This window comes from Cebus imitator, unplaced genomic scaffold (assembly GCF_001604975.1).
Source record: "Cebus imitator isolate Cc_AM_T3 unplaced genomic scaffold, Cebus_imitator-1.0 Scaffold2, whole genome shotgun sequence".
In the NCBI taxonomy this organism is placed as follows: Eukaryota; Metazoa; Chordata; class Mammalia; order Primates; family Cebidae; genus Cebus; species Cebus imitator.
In genome coordinates this window covers 10,297,421-10,315,336 of record NW_016107317.1, presented here as the reverse complement: position 1 = coordinate 10,315,336, position 17,916 = coordinate 10,297,421, and the positions used below count along the sequence as shown (strand labels likewise).

General features: G+C 35.8%; 1 protein-coding gene across 8 annotated transcripts in view; it reads right to left on the bottom strand.

Annotated features, from left to right (window-relative positions):
• SLC38A4 (solute carrier family 38 member 4) overlaps positions 1-17,916 on the bottom strand; it is an 85,140-nt gene that overhangs the window by 25,912 nt on the left and 41,312 nt on the right. For 4 of the 8 annotated variants that reach the window (XM_017529536.2, XM_037738743.1, XM_037738738.1 and 1 more), the window contains exon 2: positions 3,585-3,815. In XM_017529536.2, the coding sequence (XP_017385025.1) occupies positions 3,585-3,703 (119 nt within the window). In that variant the 5' untranslated portion in view covers positions 3,704-3,815. Of the gene's footprint in view, positions 1-3,584; positions 3,816-14,464; positions 14,608-17,916 lie in introns of those variants that run through there. The other 4 variants (XM_037738745.1, XM_037738753.1, XM_017529523.2 and 1 more) reach the window with 3 other exon arrangements.

The following is a 17,916-nucleotide window of genomic DNA, read 5'->3' as shown; positions in this document are numbered from 1 at the left end:
AATGTACATGGATTATTAATAGGTAATGAATGAAACTAAGAAAAATATTAAAGCAATTCAACGAACCGGCAGAACAGTTGGAAGAAAATTTTAAGATGTCACTATCCACAGAGCACTGTGATTGTGGTTTTCTTGGGCACAGGCTGGAACCTGTACAATTTGATCATAGAGCTGTGCTGGTCAGCTCATGCAGTTATACGCCAGGGGCTTTAAGGCTACAGACCTAGTACCAGCCACCTTTCCAAGAGGCTCAATTAATAAGGCCTGCTGCTGCCATTGCATTTTTATACTGCAAAATGTCACAGACTTTTTAGTTGTTTTTATATAAAATGATCAACTATGTATATTTCTTAAAGGTGCTTTCAAATTGATGGTTTGAAAATTTTAGGGCATTTCCTACATAAAAAGTAAGATAAAATAATTGAAAAGGGTTCTATTAATATAATCTTAGGGGACGGGCACAGTAGCTCATGCCTGTAATCCCAGCGCTTTGGGAGGCCAAGGCAGGTGGTCACCTGAGGGCAGGAGTTCGAGACCAGCCAACATCATGAAACCTGTCTCTACTAGAAACACAAAAAATTAGCTGGACGTGTTGGCAGGCACCTGAAATCCCAGCTATTCATGAGGCTGAGGCAGGGGAATCACTTGAACCCGGGAGGCAGAGGTTGCAGTGAGCCGAAATCACACCATTGAACCTCAGCATGAGCCACGAGAGTGAAATTCTGCCTCAATAATAAATAAATAAAGTAATCCTTAGAAATAAGATAGAAAAGAATTATTCTAGGAGATCTGTACAAACTGCTTTTTATAACAGAAGGGAATCCTGAAAATAATCTGGAAAGGAAAGAGGATGGCAGGGTTAATTTTTGAGAATAGAAAACGGTACAAGATGTAGATAGAAATGGCAGACAAAACCACAAAGTTTTATGTGCTTTTCTAGAACTCAAGGCATAAATAGCTCTGTGTACACAAGTTATGAACATTTCCTGGCCTTCTGCCACATTTCTCGTGGAAAGCATAATGCCCACAGTTGTTGCCTCCTTCCATTTCCATATACCCCTTAATGGTCTGTAGTTAATGTACCTGCTATGTGAAGACTGGTACATAATGTTTACAGCTGGAGGCTGAGATGACAGGATAAAATGAAGCCTAAAATGGACCTGAGAACTACAAACACAAAAGTGCCACCTAGAATTTAAATGCTGGAATGTCCAACACTCTATTCTTTATTTTAATCAATAAACTTAAAATCTGTATTCCATGAGTAGTTTTTAAAATTTAGAATTTGAAAGTAAACAGATTTTCTTTCTTTGAGGCATTTGCATGTTCTTATTTTGGCATGAGATGAGTTGTAGTCATTAAACATGCCAAGATTGTATAAAATATATGAGAAATGTCCCCAGTATGCTAAATGTTTTGATACCAAACCCAGCATGTATTAAAAACACAAGTATAATGATCACAAATAAATACATTATGTTGAATTTCTCAAAAATTTACATTTAAGGGTTCCATGCAATCCACACATAGATAAAACCCATCTCTTTTAAACTGATTTTAAAAATTGCAAAATGATGACCTATGTTTAAGCCAGGAGATAAAGGGTAAGTCACTGTGAGTGGTTCAGAACACATTGCATGAAGCTTAACAAAAGCACTGATGCTCTTTCCATTCTGGCTTTTGAGGACCAAGTGGAATGACACTATGACAGTTCTTGGGTGGGTGTCCCCTTTAGTTTGGTCAACCTCTGCAGAGCTCATATTTGTGTGCATTCCTCTCAGAAACAAGCATCTTCAGGTTTGGATCAATTTTCTAAGGGCAATGCAGTGAAGGAGAAGTAACAAAAATTATTGAATGTCATCTACATACTGGGCACTCATCTCATCCTTGAAAAGCAGCTGTGGGTTTGCCATTTTACATTTTCCACTGAAGCTCGAAGATGACAAGCAGCTTTTCTAAAGTCAGGCAACTACTCTGCAGACTCCAAAGTCCTGTTTTCTACCATCCTAGTGTTTCCTGAAGGGTCACCTGATTTAGAAAATGCCATAATTTACATCTCAGTGGCCTGTCTAGTCCAATAACCCTAACATTCATTGCACTGAGCTACTTGAAAGAAGAACAGTGCTTCTTCTTGATGGCCTTTCCTGGGTGTTGTGAATAAAATGAGAAGTTTTTGTTCGAGCATAATATTCTCTATTTCAAGCCTAGATTTGGTCAAAAATTCCCTTCTGAGCATCTTAAATCATGTATAGTTTGATATAACATTTTGTGGAAAATCAATTGACTTATCAAATAACTACTGTGCACTTACTATGCACCAGGCAATGTGGCAGGTGGTAGAACCACAGAGACCATTAACCTGTAGTAGTGGTGTAATTAACATCTGCACAGACAAAGGGTGCATGAAGGAGGGGTGGTCACTTCTACCTGGGAGAGTAGAGGAATTTGGAAAACACTGCATAGGAGACCTGAAGTTGAGCTAATTCTTGAAGGATGAAAGGTGTGAACATGGGAAAAGTGGGAGCAGGTGACTGATTCTAGGCAGTTGGAGCAGAATGAGTGAAGGCAACAAGTAACAAATAGGGAGGGGGCAAAAGACAGTACAGGAGAGGCAGGTCAAGAACAGATCACAAATGACCTTACAAGCCCAGCAATGTGTAATCCACTTTCTCTTATGGCTAATGGAAAGGTGCAGAAGGGCTTCATCTGAGGTTAGAAATTGATTCCATTTTCAGTTGTAAGATTACTCTTGCAGGAGTGTAGAGGACTAGACAGAGGAGAGCAAAATGTAAGACAGCAAGACAAATCAGAGCTGTCTCCGTCTCACATTTAATGCAGGCCTAAGATAAGACCGCAGTAGAATGGATATAAAAAAAGTAGAGGATTTGAAGCAATAATAAAGTCGAACCAACTGGATATTAACTGGCCATTGGCTATGTGGGTCAAAGTTTACACCTAGGGGCTTTTGAGTGACCTGCTGGATGATAGCGGTGATTTTCACTAGGAAGGGGATTACTAGAGGAGAAACAGGTTCTGAAGGGAAAGACAGGAGTTCAATATTAGACATCACAGGTTTAACTTTATAAACGAGGCAATCCAGACACAGTAGTGGTCCAGTAGAGATGAGTAGTAGACAGTCGGATATAATAATCTGAAATTCAGCAGAAAAATTTAACAGGCTGGGGATATGGCATATATTCACTGAGTGAAGCCATAATAGTTGTGAGTGAGCTTGCTCAGAGGATACTTTTAGAGAGAAAAGAATCCCTACAGAAACGAGGAGATGTAGCAATATTGAAGGAGGAATTTGAGAAAGGTAAAAGGAGCAACAGGCTAATATAATTAAAATTATTACACATTATTTATGGGGACAAGGACATTGTAGCCTCAATTCTAAAACAGTTACAAAATGGACTGATATTATCACTGTATTTCAGGACCAGGGAATTAATGTGCTAGCATCAATATCATTGTTATCTCAAATTTACCTGTAATATATCCAATTCTTCCCATCAAGATCCATGTTTTCCATATCCACATTATGTCTTAGTTTTCCATGGAACCTAGTAACTTTAACCCCATACCTGCTCATTGCTGTCTTTTCTGAATTTCCTATCCCGATGTAGCTATCTGGAACACTCTCTCCGCTGCTGCTCTCATCATCTGGTTCGATGTTGACATTTCTCAGTTCCATGGGATCCATTTGAGCTGTCAGCACTTTCTTGTCCACACACAAGCCCCTTCAGTGTAAATAATATACTGTACCTTCAGCTTAAGTCTCTTCCACTTTGTGTTGATGTTCAGAACACTCTGTTCTGCAAACAGAACACAACATACATCATTATAATTTTATTTAAATAAAATAAGTGAACATGAATCATCTACATTTTGTATGTTCAGTGTAAAAGGAAGGAAGGGAGGAAACTCTTGAAAACTTTACATAAACAAATCCCAAAAGGTTCCTTTACCCAATACAAGAAAGAAAAAAATGGAAGAGAAGAAAGGAAATTACTAATAATTGCTAAACCAGCAGACAGTTATGGAGTGCCTATGTATAATGAAAATGGCAGGTTTTGCTAATCACTATGAAAAAAAAAAAAGAAATCTTAAGATATGGCAGTAGTCTTCAAGAAAATTTTGGTATTTGTGAGTAGAATGCATGTTTTAAAAGAAAGGAAGACAAAAGTAAACTGTTGACAAAGGAAGGTCTGCCAAGGCAGAATATACCAGTGTCTTTACTAGCAATAACTAGAAAGAAAATTGCTGCTTTAATTTAATTGAACATGAAAGAATTAACAGCACCAAAATGCTTGATAATATGCAGCATAGGTGAGGATCAAGTTTAGGAAGTCTCTTTCTATGCATTTGGATCCTGAAGCCAAAGTTAAGAATAGTAACAAAAGAAAGTTCAGATTTACCTCTGGGTCAGCATCAGTCAACACCTATGTCAAATTAAAATGTATTTTAATAACAAAAAAAATCTAGATTTTAGGCTCTGCTCTGCTTTTAATTCACTGGATCTCAGCATAAGTCATTTAACATTTGGGGACCTCATTTTCCTCAACTATAAAATGAAAAGGGGTGGACTGGCATTGTGTTTTTGAAAAATGCCCTGAATCTACTATATGTTGTTGATATAATTTCTTCAGAAATTCTTACCATTAGATTCATTCAATTATTGTTGAACCATTATATTAGGAGAAACACTATCACTCTTGAAAAGTGTGGTCCTGAAATGTGAAATACCCATTTGATAATGAAATCCTGAGTACAGAAACTAACATAAAAATTGCTCCAGAAGTCACAAAATCTGCATTTTCTCTGACAAACAGAAACTACTACATGGGAATACCTCTATAACCCATTGCCGTGGCAGTACTGCTTTGGAATGCAATTCACACTTGAGAAATGTTCACATCCACAAATTACAAAACATAAAACACACATGGAAACTCACTAGTAAGAGTGCCAGTGGGCACAAGAAATGATAAAATTCACATCTAAGGAACTACAAATAGCAAAGCAATTTAAAAGGGACTTTTACATTACTATAATAAAAGGTAAAAGAAAACATTCAAAATAATATAACTTTCACAGAATAAAAAAAATTATAAAAGAATATAACAAGCTAGTTGCAAAAAGAGCCAAAAAAGGAATTCTTAAAAAAAGAAAAAAATAGAATCATTGAAAATAAAAACAAAAAACTCAGCTGAAGGAAGAGTTATAAAATTGAAAGACAGATCTGTGGAAATCACTCCAATTATAGCACGAAGAGATTAAAAGAAAGGAAAATACAAAGAAGAAGTTGAGAGGAATGGGGAAAAATAAGAATTACAAGTTCAAATACACACTAATTGTCATTCCAATATAGAGAGATGTGAGGCTAGGGTGAGACAAAACATAAAGAGATAATGGCAGATACAAAGAAAGCAGTTCTCAGAATTAAAAAAAAAAAATAGCACACAGTGTTTCAAGCAGGAGGAATAAAAATGAATCTCTTATTGCTATAAGGCAGCCTAAGCGTATAACATAAAAGATCAAGAGAAACAAGTTAAAAGCTAAGAGAGAACAGAGGTAAGACATGCATATGGTTAAGAGAACAGAAACTCACTAAATGAGTACAAAGGTTTTCCTCACTCGTCACACGGTACCAGTTTCACTTCCCAGCAGCAACCACTATTGACAGTTTCTGTTTTTAGCTCATCATTTAAAGTTAGCCATTCTAGATCTAAATAATTCACTAACAATTTTTTGACTTGGTTTACTGATTTTAGACTGGTTACCCATAAAAAATAAGGAAGTTAGCATACTTTTTCTATCCATCCTTCCTCTATACTCCTAATTATTTTAGTTAATAAAATACTTGCACAATTTGAGAATCATAGTATTTTCATATTGTTCTGTGAAACAAATGTGCCATAATTTGCTTGTTTCTAAACATGGAAAACTAATAAGCAGCAATTCCAGTATTATCATTGTATAAATAGTATTCCCTAAAGACAAAGTGGTATATTTGACTATATAATAAATGAAATATAATTCTATTTTACCAAAACTTTGAAAGCAAATTTTCTATGCTCTTTTCATTCTGAATGGCTTCCTCTTCCAACCTCTGGGTCTTGCCCAGCTGCTAGTTTCTTGAATGCCATTATATCTTTCTTCAGTTTATTTTGTATTAGGCTAAAATAATGCCTTGAATAACTTTTTCACACAATGAGCCTATGTCTGTAAACAGAATTTCTGAGTTGTTGCATGTTGGAAAATGTCTTTATTTTGCCTTCAAACTTTGTTGATTGTTTGAATTCTAGATTGAGAAGCGTTTTCCTTCAGAATATTGAAGAAACCTCTCTTCTAGTTTCTATTGATGAATCTGGTTCTTATTTCTTTGTGCAAATAACTTATTGATGTTTTTCTGAGGATTTTAGAATTCTTATCCTTATCTGAAATTTCATCATGATGTGTCTAGATGTGAGTCGCTTTTAAAATCCATCAATTAATAATTGATAATTAATAATTAATCAAAAGGCTTGTGTCTTTCTTCAATAGAAGACACACTTTCTTCTAAAAATAGTAGAAAAATGTTCTACTATTTTAAAAAGCTATTTCTTCCCCTTTGTTTACTCCTAAAACTTTCGTTAATCAGGTATTAGACCTCTTGATCCATATTGCTTAGCTTTTCTGTTTACGTTTGATCTGTTCATCTTATTGCTCAATGTTTAGGAATATTTCCTCAATGTCACATCCAAAATAACAAATTTCATCTTCAGCGATATGTTTTATTTTTCAACTTGTCAGCTATTTTTCTCAATCCTGCTCTTAATTTCTAATAATTTGCTCTTATCCTCTTTCTGTTTTTTCATATCACTTTTTTTTTGTTTTATGGGAACAATATTTTCTCAGATCTTTCTAAGGATATTGATGTGAGGTTTTCAGAAGTTCCTTTTGTTCCCTAAATTATATGTTTCTTCTGAAGTTAGTTATTCTGTTTGGTCCTTCTCTTCCATGCTGCTCGTTTTCCTTAGTTTCAAGTGATCCTAGGTTTTCTGTTCATATTTGTGAATGATGGAGAGCATTGATTAGCTTGGACAGGTGGTACTCGGAGCTTCTCTGAAATTGTGTGGGCCTGTTTCACTGATGGGCTTCTCCCTCGTAGGTTCTGCGGCTTGTCTGTGGGACCAGCATCCAACTTCCACACATGGCTGCCACTCCAGGAGTGGTTACTCTGGGGGTGAAGCATTTCAATGTATCTTCTTTTTGGTAGAGCTTCATTCCTGCTTGTTATACCACTTTGTATGCAGTAGAGGCCCTAATACTTATCCTAGCCTCCTTCCTCAAACTTTTCTTACAGATTGGATCACAGCTTTATCCTGTAGTCAAAAATGGTATCCCAAACAGACCACCATGTCTAAACTGAGGTTCCTTGGTGGATACCTGATCACTGGTTGCCCATGATCTATGCCTCTTCTTTGTCTATGCTGACTTAAGTTGAAGCTGCTGCAGGGCTCCCCATGGAAAAAGCACACTTACCTTGGTTCCTTTTCTCTTTCTCAGATTTTTCAACCCTATCATCTTTCTGCCTCCTAGGAATTTTCAAAAATTTCTGTTTGTTGATGACACCACTATTGCTTTTCACAGTTTTGTGGTTTGTCCTTTTAAAAATATGATTTTGTGTGAGGTTTCATTGTTTGATTTCCCTAAAGCTAGATCCTAAGCCCCCTTCTTCCAATCCACTTCCAAGACTTCATATAACTTGATGGTTAATCTTTTTTTTTTTNAGTATCTATCGCCAGGCTGGAGTGCAGTGGCAGGATCTCAGCTCACTGCAACCTCTGCCTCCCAGGTTCAAGCAATTCTCCTGCTTTAGCCTCCCGAGTAGCCAAGACTATAGGTGCCCACCACCATGCCTTGCTAATTGTTTTATTTTTAGTAGAGACGGGGTTCACCATGTTGGCCAGAATGGTCTCGATCTCCTGATCTTGTGATCCACCTGCCTTGGCCTCCCAAAGTGCTGGGATTACAGGTGTGAGCTACAGCACCTGGCCATGATAGGTAATTTTATGTGTCATTGTGGCTGGGTTAAAGGATGGGAAGATAGCAAGTAAAACCTTATTTTGGGGTGTGTCTGTGAGTGTGCTTCTGGAAAAGATTACCATTTGAATCAACAGACTGAGTAAAAAAGATCCACTCTCACCACTGAAGGTGGGTATCCTCCAATCACTCCAGGTTCCAAATAGAACAAAAAGTCAGAGGATGGGCAAATTTACTCTCTCTACTTGAGCTAGGACATCCATCTTCTCCTGCCTTCTGCTGCCTTTGAACCCTAGAGCTCCTGGTTCCCAGACCTTGCAGTTCTGGCACTTATACCAGCAGCATCCTGTTTCTTAGCCTTTGGCTTCAGATTAAATTATACCACCAGCTTTCCTGGTTCTCCAGCTTGCAGATGCTGTATTTTCAGACCTCTTTGCTCCATAATCATGAAAGCCAATTCCCATAATAAATGTCATCTTATATCTACACACATCTATATCTGCCTATCTATTTATCTCTAGTTGGTTCTGTTTCTCCGGAGAACTATGATGAATGCATGCACCAAAGACTCCTCAAGTTACATAGTCTAGGCTTCTCCTGGGAACTAGAGTACCATGTGTCCAGGGGCCTATATGTCATCTACATATCTCAAAGGCAGTTTAAATTCAATGTGTCTAAAATCTAACTTGTGATAGGCCCCTCTTCTTCCAATGTTTCCTTTCCAAAGAATGTTGTCACCATTTGTCCAGTTATTCAAGTCGAAAGCATAAGACACTTCTATTACAAATTTTTCTTTCTTACCCTCCACATCCAGCTCTTTACTAAGTCTGGTTGACTTTTACAGTGAACTGAAGTATTTCTCAAGTTAGTCTTTTTCTTTTCACCTTCACTCTTGTCCAAGCTACCATCATGTCTATTGTAAAAGTCTCCTAATTGATCTTGAATTCTCTCTTGCCTTCCTTAACCGCCCCCACCATTCATTATTTATACAATAGTCAGAGTGATCTTTGAAACATAACAGCAACAACACAGATCATTTCATTTATTTGCTTCAAACCCTTTAATGTTTTCCCTTTATTCTGAGGATAAAGTCCAAAATTCTCAACATGCCCGATAAGATTCTGCCTTGGTCGCTCACCTCTCCGGTCTCATCTCCTTCCACACTCTCCTCACCTTAGCGTTCTAGCTACACTAGTCTTTCCATTCCAGAAATTCACCATGTTCTCTATACCTCAGGTCATTTGCACATGTGAGTCCCAGTGACTGGCATGCTCCCCTCTCTCCTCCACTCCATCCTTCATTTATCCAGTCCCTCTAGGGGGCCATAGCAGTGTCTTTCATAGTATCCAACTTAGTCCAGGGGATCAGGGAAGGCTTCTCTGAGGAAGCAAAAGTGGGGCTGAGATCTTTGCTGCTGTACGCATACATGCCTGCAGTCCAGAAACTTCAGTTAAAGTCTGTTTTACTTTGTATATTAATAGAAACCTAATTGACTTCATTTGCATTAAGCCATGCTAATCCTGGAATGTTTTATAAAAGATACATCAAACACTCATATGGCACTTACCACATGCCAGCTACTGTTTTAAGGCCTTACATCTATCAGCTCTTCAGAGCGGCCCTCTGAGATGAGTACAATTTTTTTTTCTTATTCCCCATTGTACAGATGAGGTAATGGAGGCACCAAGTTGAGTGGCCTCCATGCTATTCCACCTTTGTATTGCTGTCTCTACTAGAGAGAAATAAAGCCTAATCAGGGAACAAGAACTATGGCTTTGCAATAAGCAAAACTGGGTATAAATTCTGGCCACATTAACTATCTTCTGACTTTTCCATCTTCTGTGAAATGAAGGTAATATCATTTGTCACAAAGCAGTGTTGTAAGAGTTTAAATGGGATAATGGGTGTCAAAGTTTGGCATATAGTTTGCCCTCAATAAATTTTAAATCCTTTTTCCCTCTTTCAGTAATCAGAGTCTAATTGATATCTTTACCTACATGCAAATGTACATAGTATTTCATATGCATAGACACTTACAAAAGAGGGCTTTGCAAGTTCTCAAAACTCTCATAAACATTATGAGCAAGGTAGGTGCCCCTTCATAAATGAACAAATTAAGACCTAGTTTTATGCTGTTTTTAGCATATATAAAGTATTTATTGGGATGGGCACGGTGGCTTACACCTGTAATCCTAGCACTTTGGGAGGCCGAGGAAGGTCAATCTCTTGCCTGGCCAACATGGCAAAACTTTGTCTCTACTGAAAATACAAAAATTAGATGGCCATAGTGGCTCATGCCTATAGTCCCAGCTACTTGGGAGGCTGAGGCAGGAGAATGGCTTGAACCAGGGGGGCAGAGGTTGCAGAGAGCCGAGATTGTGTCACTGCATTCCAGCCTGGGCAACAAAGGAAGACGCCATCTCAAAAAAAAAAGAAGATTTATTCAATTTTTGCCTTGGCCAAGGGAGCTCTCACAAAAGTTGGGATACGCTTTCATAGCTTATATCTTAACTCTGACGATTATATTATTGATCTATTTTAAGGGAACAATGGTTAAATGCACAATTCAAAAAGAATTAGCACATTATGAGAAACTAAATATTCTGAATCATCTGTCTACAGCACAAAGTATATACCTTGAAGCCTTTAGACTATATCATAATTGCTAAAATTTAATCAGAAACAATGGAAGACATGGAAGATAAATAAAACAGATTCCTTGCCCCTGAGGAACTCAGCCTACTAAAACAAACAGATTTTGAGCAAACTCTTATAGCATAACATAATTAACATTTTTACCCTTTACTTGGAATAAATATATAGTGAATTAATCAAAGAATTATTGCATGGGGAGGATAGAAAAGAATATAGCTGGCAAACACTGTAATTGAAATGAAAAATTATCATAGGCATAGATTATTCCGCTGTTCGCCATCTCAGAATATGGTACCTTCATTCATCCAACCACTCACTGGGCGAACTTGACTGCCCCATTCTCTATTCTTCACCCCCTACTCATGTCCAACGTATCACCAAGTCCTATCAGTCCTTCTTTCAACATTTATTTAAAATTCCTCCACTTCTATCTCCATCACCACTATGTTATTCCAAATGACTGTCCTACTGAAGACCCTACTGTGATTTTGTCATAACTTTTAGACTAAAGTCAAATTTCCTAATACACTGGAAGCTCTATATACTTTGACCCAGATAAAGCTCTTTATTCTCATACTGAATCCCACCACGCCACACTCACTGAATACACTGGGCTTCTTTCATTTCCCTGCTGTCACTGCAGGACCTCTTAACGTGCTCTTCTCTCTGTTTGGACTGCTCCTCCCCACATTCTCAGCCCAGGTGTCTCCCAATGTTAACTAAAACAACCTGAAAATCTTTAAAGACCAGTTGGTCAGACCGGCCTTCTCTGACCTCACATTACACTATATGCTCTCCTCTCTCTTGTTGTATTTATCACACATTTAACTTACTCTTTTAGTTGCCTATTTAATAGGCAACTAAACTGCCTCAGGCAGGAAGCTTCATGAGAATAGGAACAGTGCTGGGTTTGTGGATTATACATATTCCCAGCATCTAGCACAGTGCCTAGTGATATAGTCCACTAAGATAAATGCAATTTCATATGATCTGTGTTACATTAATAGATAAAGGTATGATTTTGATTACAGTTTTATAGCATAATGCTTCAAAATGAAATGAAAATGTTCTCTTCTGATTACCAGGAGAAAGAATAGCTTTGTTGCACAAAGAATGTTCAAAATGCTTCATAAAAATCAAATTTAGGTCAATAGAATTTTCTATAGTCTAGCTTTTCTTCCCATTAAAGTTAAGTTTCTCTGTGATACAAAGAAGTCTTGCAGAAAAAGACTGGATTTTCTAGCGCAGTGGTTAACTGCATTCTTAATTCCATTCACTCTTCGTGAAAATACGAAGTCAAAACTTGAAACCAAGTATTTAGAATACCATGATATTAGCATAATTTCATTTTCATCATATTTATTAAAAGATATCTAAGTGTTCTGAGTAGTTAATTCTTTATATCCAAATTCTAATTATTAAACATTGTAATGTCCTCTTCTTTGGATGGGTACCTAAGAAGCTCAGGGTGTAAGGGTGTCAAAACAGTAAATTTCTTATATTTTACCTATATGGTTCAACTTCAAAGAAAGACATTGAACCTAGAAAGCAAAACAGTCCTTGAGTTGAGAAGCAAAAGTTCTGACCTTCCCTAGTTACTGTAAACATTTATTTTACCTGATAAGTGAAAGTGAAAAGGGAGTTAATATTGCCAGAACAGATTTCCCAGCATTGCTATCTGTCTCATCTTTCATGCCTACTCGGAACTGACAAATCCACTTTGCAATTCAGGTTTAGGTAGCAGATAGCTTTAGCTGTATTACACTTTGGTTGAACAAGGGTCATGCAACTTCTAAAAGCCAAATCATCTTGTCTCCAAGGAACTTACTTAAATCTACATCCACACTGTACCACAGATAAATGAATATAACTTTGACATTGATAAATGAATATAACTTTCACACTAAAATCAATCTAATATTACCTTTATACTAAATTACCTTAATTTCCCCAACAAGGCCATTCCAGTCACATTTCATCAGTGCATACGCTTATTGTTCTATAGCATGAGTTCTTACAGAAATTTGCTTTCATAAAAGCATTCAGTCTGAGGTACCTTTTAAACAAGAAACTCACAATAACAGCAGAACTGTACTTAATTGACTATTTCCTATTGCTAGTGCTAATATTTTAGCATTTCCTTTTTTTTCCCCTCTACTCAGATGCAGCTTACAGGTAATATCTAGGAAGAACTAGAAAAGTTAAAATAAATAACCAAATACTGAGGTCTTTTCCCATTGCTAAAAATATTACATTCTTGCTAATACAAGCATTAAAGCAGCCATTTGAAGAGGTATTAAGGGCTAGTCATAAAATTTGAATATGCAATTTTGTTTATAGACTTTCTAGCTCTGCTCCTAGAAAAAAACATAGTCATCTTAAACATAAATTGCCACATAAATTTTAAAGCCTATTTTCCCAAACAGTAGTTTCCAGAATGTACAGGGATATGTAGCCTACATGATATTAACATAGTGAACTCTTTATGATTCACATTTTAATGCATGATTTAATCTGTCATGAATTCTAGATGCAGTAGGTTCCATTCATTTAATAGATACTAGATCACTCCCAGAAGTACTTTTTTCTTCTTGAAATAATTATTTTCACTTTATTTAAAGTAACTCACATAATTAAAAAATAGCTTCAATAACATTAAAGTACACAGTATAACATGTTTAAAGAAAACTCAAAAGTTGAGTCATTAAAGGTACATTTTTCAGATCTTAATGTTGCTTACATACTTCTTAGGAGTATAAATGTAAATACTTTCAAGAAAATCCCAGAACACTATCTAAATATAAATCAAAACTGGAAGATCTTGAACTATAGAATAAATGGCAATCTTTGATTAAAAACACACCCAAATTTCTTCAGTTTGTCAAAACTAAAACATTTTTTAGCCCAGTGTTCATGAATGTGATATATATTCAATTCAAATATTCTTCCACCGAATTACATAACACTCGTAGTTTTACTACACCCTGGGCATTTAACTAAAACCATCCACATATACTCTGTAAGATACTCAAGGTACAGGGATACTTAAATATATTGGGAATTCTCCCCTATCTGATTAATAAATTTGAGAACAGCTCTACTTTTAGATAATTGACTCTACTCTTTCAAAATATAAAGCTATGCTTATATTCTATTCACTTCCCTAGTTTCTTTTAGTAACTTTGTTCTAAAAATACCCCTTAACTAAAATGGTCAAATTAAGAAGAAAAGGTAAGATACAACATTTTTTCTTTTTCATTTGATAATGGTGCAGCCCAAACGCTTAGCCATTCACATCTGCTGCACTAAAGTGATGTTCCTTCTTTGATTAGTCAAAAATTTTGTGGGTTTTCTGTTTGTTTTCAAGATTAAAAAAAATCTTTAATAGTGTACAATTGAGAATGTACTTCTAAACTTTTATATTTTTTCCTAAGACAAATTATGTCCATTATTCATTACAGTCCATGATCAACCAAGAGATGTAAATAACTAAATACATTTTACCTGCTGTTTTTGCAACATTCCCTTTCTTATTACCCACTGTCTCAATTTTATGCTTAAACCTAAAATTATCTGCAAAAGAAAACTGCAATCAGGGCCTGGGTAAATAATTTCAATGTTTGACATTATATTGAATTGATCATTTCTAAAATGAGAAAAAAGTTATCCAAGTAGTATTTTCAAACATTTTAATTTGTAATGAATAAACAATCAACACAATAAAAATAAGAAAGTAAGCATTATTTTAACACTGCAAATACTCATGTAAAAACAGCTGTACCTTAATTATTTATCCAGTCCTTTGCAGGCTTTTCTGACTTGCTTGGAATGGCAGACCCCTGTAACAGCTTTGACTTATATGAACCTTTAGAGATCTAGACATTGATTTAAGAACAAGTGGGAGTGAACGAGACAAGCCAATCAACACCACCACCTCACCCCAACACCTCCTTCTGTCCAACTTGCGTCAGCTCTTGAAAAAAAAGGGAAGCTAAGTCAGTTTACTGTTGTACATTTGGATTAAACATCAGTTACACCAATTTCTATTTGCTTTTAGAATTTTGGCTTTTATACAATAAAATAATCGCTGAAAGTTTTACCTTGGTTGGTGTCATTCTCTATTAAGATTCTACTAGGTTGGTTAACTGATGAATCCAGAAATATTAATTTTTCAAAAGGCTTATGAATTGAAGTCAAAGTAAAACAATACAATAACAATAGTTATGGGGTCAGATTGTTAAATGAAACGTTATAATCAAAATGTCCAAAAAATACTGATTACATAGCGAAAGAGTTATTTTCTGTGGAATTGACCTTTTCAGAGAAAATTTTACAGAATGACAAACACTTCCAAATTGTTACTCAAGATGCCGTGAAGTTGGAAATCACAGACCAATATCAGCCTCTGCTCCTACACCAAAGGCATTGTGCTGAGTAAGCAAAAGGCTGTTTGGCATTTTAAAAGAATTTTTAAGTAGATATTTTCTCCATTAAAAAAATCTACTTGGCTCTCCACATGTCAGAGGCAGAGTTAAAATATGTTGGCAAATCATTTATTTACTCTGCTATTAAAATGTATCAACTAGTCATTATTATAAAAGTGAGGTGAGAAAAATCACAAACCAATCCAGAATTGAGGGTTCTTTGCCTTTTAAATATTTATGACATGAATGAGCAATCGAATAACCAATCAGAAGCAATGGTAGATTACAACAGATGTGTCAATACCTATTTCTATAAAAGAAAACTAAACATTGCTCCTCTAGTAAGAAATTTTAAGTTGATGCAAGACATTAAACATTAAACAAAATGTCTGGTTAACTATTTCTTTTTTCCTTTCCAAATGTGCCTGTTGGGTCTATTAACTTTAGTATGGTAAACTTACTTTTACTTGTTTCTTAGCTCATTGTCTACTTTTTAGAGTTACTCATAGTTTTGTCTTTTATCAGATGAGAAGTATAATGGTCTAGGGGAACAATGATATTAAAAATGTACTAATTTTAATTGCAGGAAAATCTAAAAAAAGTTCCTTTTAAAATTACTATTTCCATCATTAACAGTGATCTTTCCAATTTATGATTTCTTTCTGTTTGCAAAGTTACCAGATAAATATAAGATTAACCATGTAAAAAATTGCAATAATGGTTAGAAAATCAAATACTTCTATTCTGGTAAAATTTCATTTAATAGTGGGTCAGTTAAACAAGAATGAATGTACTCCAATATGTTAATTTGATATTAAATTATAATATCATATAAAATAGGGTGGAGATAAATGTATAGATACTTAAAGTTTTACTCTCCTTAAAATTCTAAGCTTTGGCTTTGTTGTAATTCTGGTCTTTAAGTATAGTAAATAATTATATTAAATTAGCATTGGATAAAAATTAAAAGTACACATAAGAGACTTCTATTGAAGAGTTTAATTTTGTTTATTTGAACCTACTCTACATAGCAAAATTCTTATCCCAGGACTTTTCTAACACTGACTTAAAAATCAAATGTCAAATATACACACATAAGAACTAATTTGGCAAAAGTTAATAAATTAAAATAATGAAATATCTGGTTCATTGTTTGATTATTTTTTTCCCTACATCATTTGACATTTTCAGATGTGGTCAAAATTAATAAAGAAATATATGATCTGCTCTTGACAAAACTCACAATAACTTTTCTTTCATAAGCAAAACACAGACTTAAGTGTTATAATTTAATGTTCTGAATACTTATTAAAATCATTTGACAACGTAATCACATGCACATTTGGCAATAGACTTGTGCTGTTTTGAATTTTAATTCATGGCGCATGTAACAGATTCAGTGAGGCTCAGGCTTGGTTCATGTATCATTATAGAAAAACCTAATCATCAGAATATGAGTAGACTTTAAAAATGGATAAAATGAAAAATATGTAAGTAGTAAATAATGAAGCAAGTCTGGGAATGAGATAACAAACACTTCAACTTGGCCTTCACATAAGAAATTCAAATGAATGCCACCATGAATAGATATATGAGTTTTGGTCTGTGTGTCTGCAGATGTAGGGGCTGTGGGTAAGATAAATCCACATAAAGGGAGACCTAGCTCCCAGACTGTAACCTAATTAATGTCAGCAGAACTGTGCAGCCTGCTCCAGGACTTCAGGAAATAAAGAGTCCCCAGGGGCTGAGGACATTCAAGATTTCAGGGAGCCCACCGACCTTGATCCAGCTCTTAAAAGTCCACGTGAGATTCTAGTATGTGGAGAGGAAAAGGAAAAGACATCCTATATGAAAAATACCCTTGTAATTCTGATCTTCAAGTATACTAAATAGTTACAGTAAATTAGCATATTGGATTAAAATTAAATGCTAAAAATTAAAATGCCAAAAGTATATTTTGGCAACAGTGAGAATCATTCTGGCTGCAGTAGAGATCTTCTGGAGCAAAATAGGAGAACAGAATGGAATAGCACAGACTGCAAAAGGTGTTAAGTTGAGGGAACTCTGAGTTTTAGTGATGAAGATCTTTTGAAAGCTTCTGAAGAAGGTGAGAAAATCAGCACAGTTAAAATGCAGGAGAGATGGTAGGGAGGAGGTAGAGGTGGAGGTAGATATGGGGAGGCCAGTAAGGAGGTTGACTGATAGTTTTGGTTTGGTGATATCTGCCTACCTGAGAAAGATGGCAGAAAGAAATGTAGACAGACAGGTTTAAATTGGAGCCAATGATAATTTGACTATTTTTCTTGTATTACTGTTTCTTTTTATTACTTTACTAGCTCACAATGCTATAAATTTTAAGCGATCATTTTATGAAAAACAAGACCTAGCAATAAAATCTTCATTTTCCTTACACAGGGAAAGAGAATGTATGGTGATAATTCATCCATTTCAACACCCCTTTCATCAATCTATGACTATCATCTTCAAAGAGTAGGGAAGGTCTTAGAATGTACATCCCAATGTAATGTTATCTGTTGAAAATACAAAACTCTTGGCTCAAAATACAGTTTTTCAGTTTATATCTGTGCACTGAATAAGAAATTTTCTTACTTAAAATCATTGATCATGGTGGATCCAAGATGGCCGTTTAGGAACAGCTCAGGATTGCAGCTCCCAGTGAAAGCGCAGAGGGTGAGTGGACGCCGTGTTTTTATTGCCCACAGACTAGGAAATTCCCGGGCAGAGGTGCTCCACGGTCACCAGCGCGGCTGTTTCGGCCAGCGCGGCTGTGCCGGCCAGCGCCGGCCAG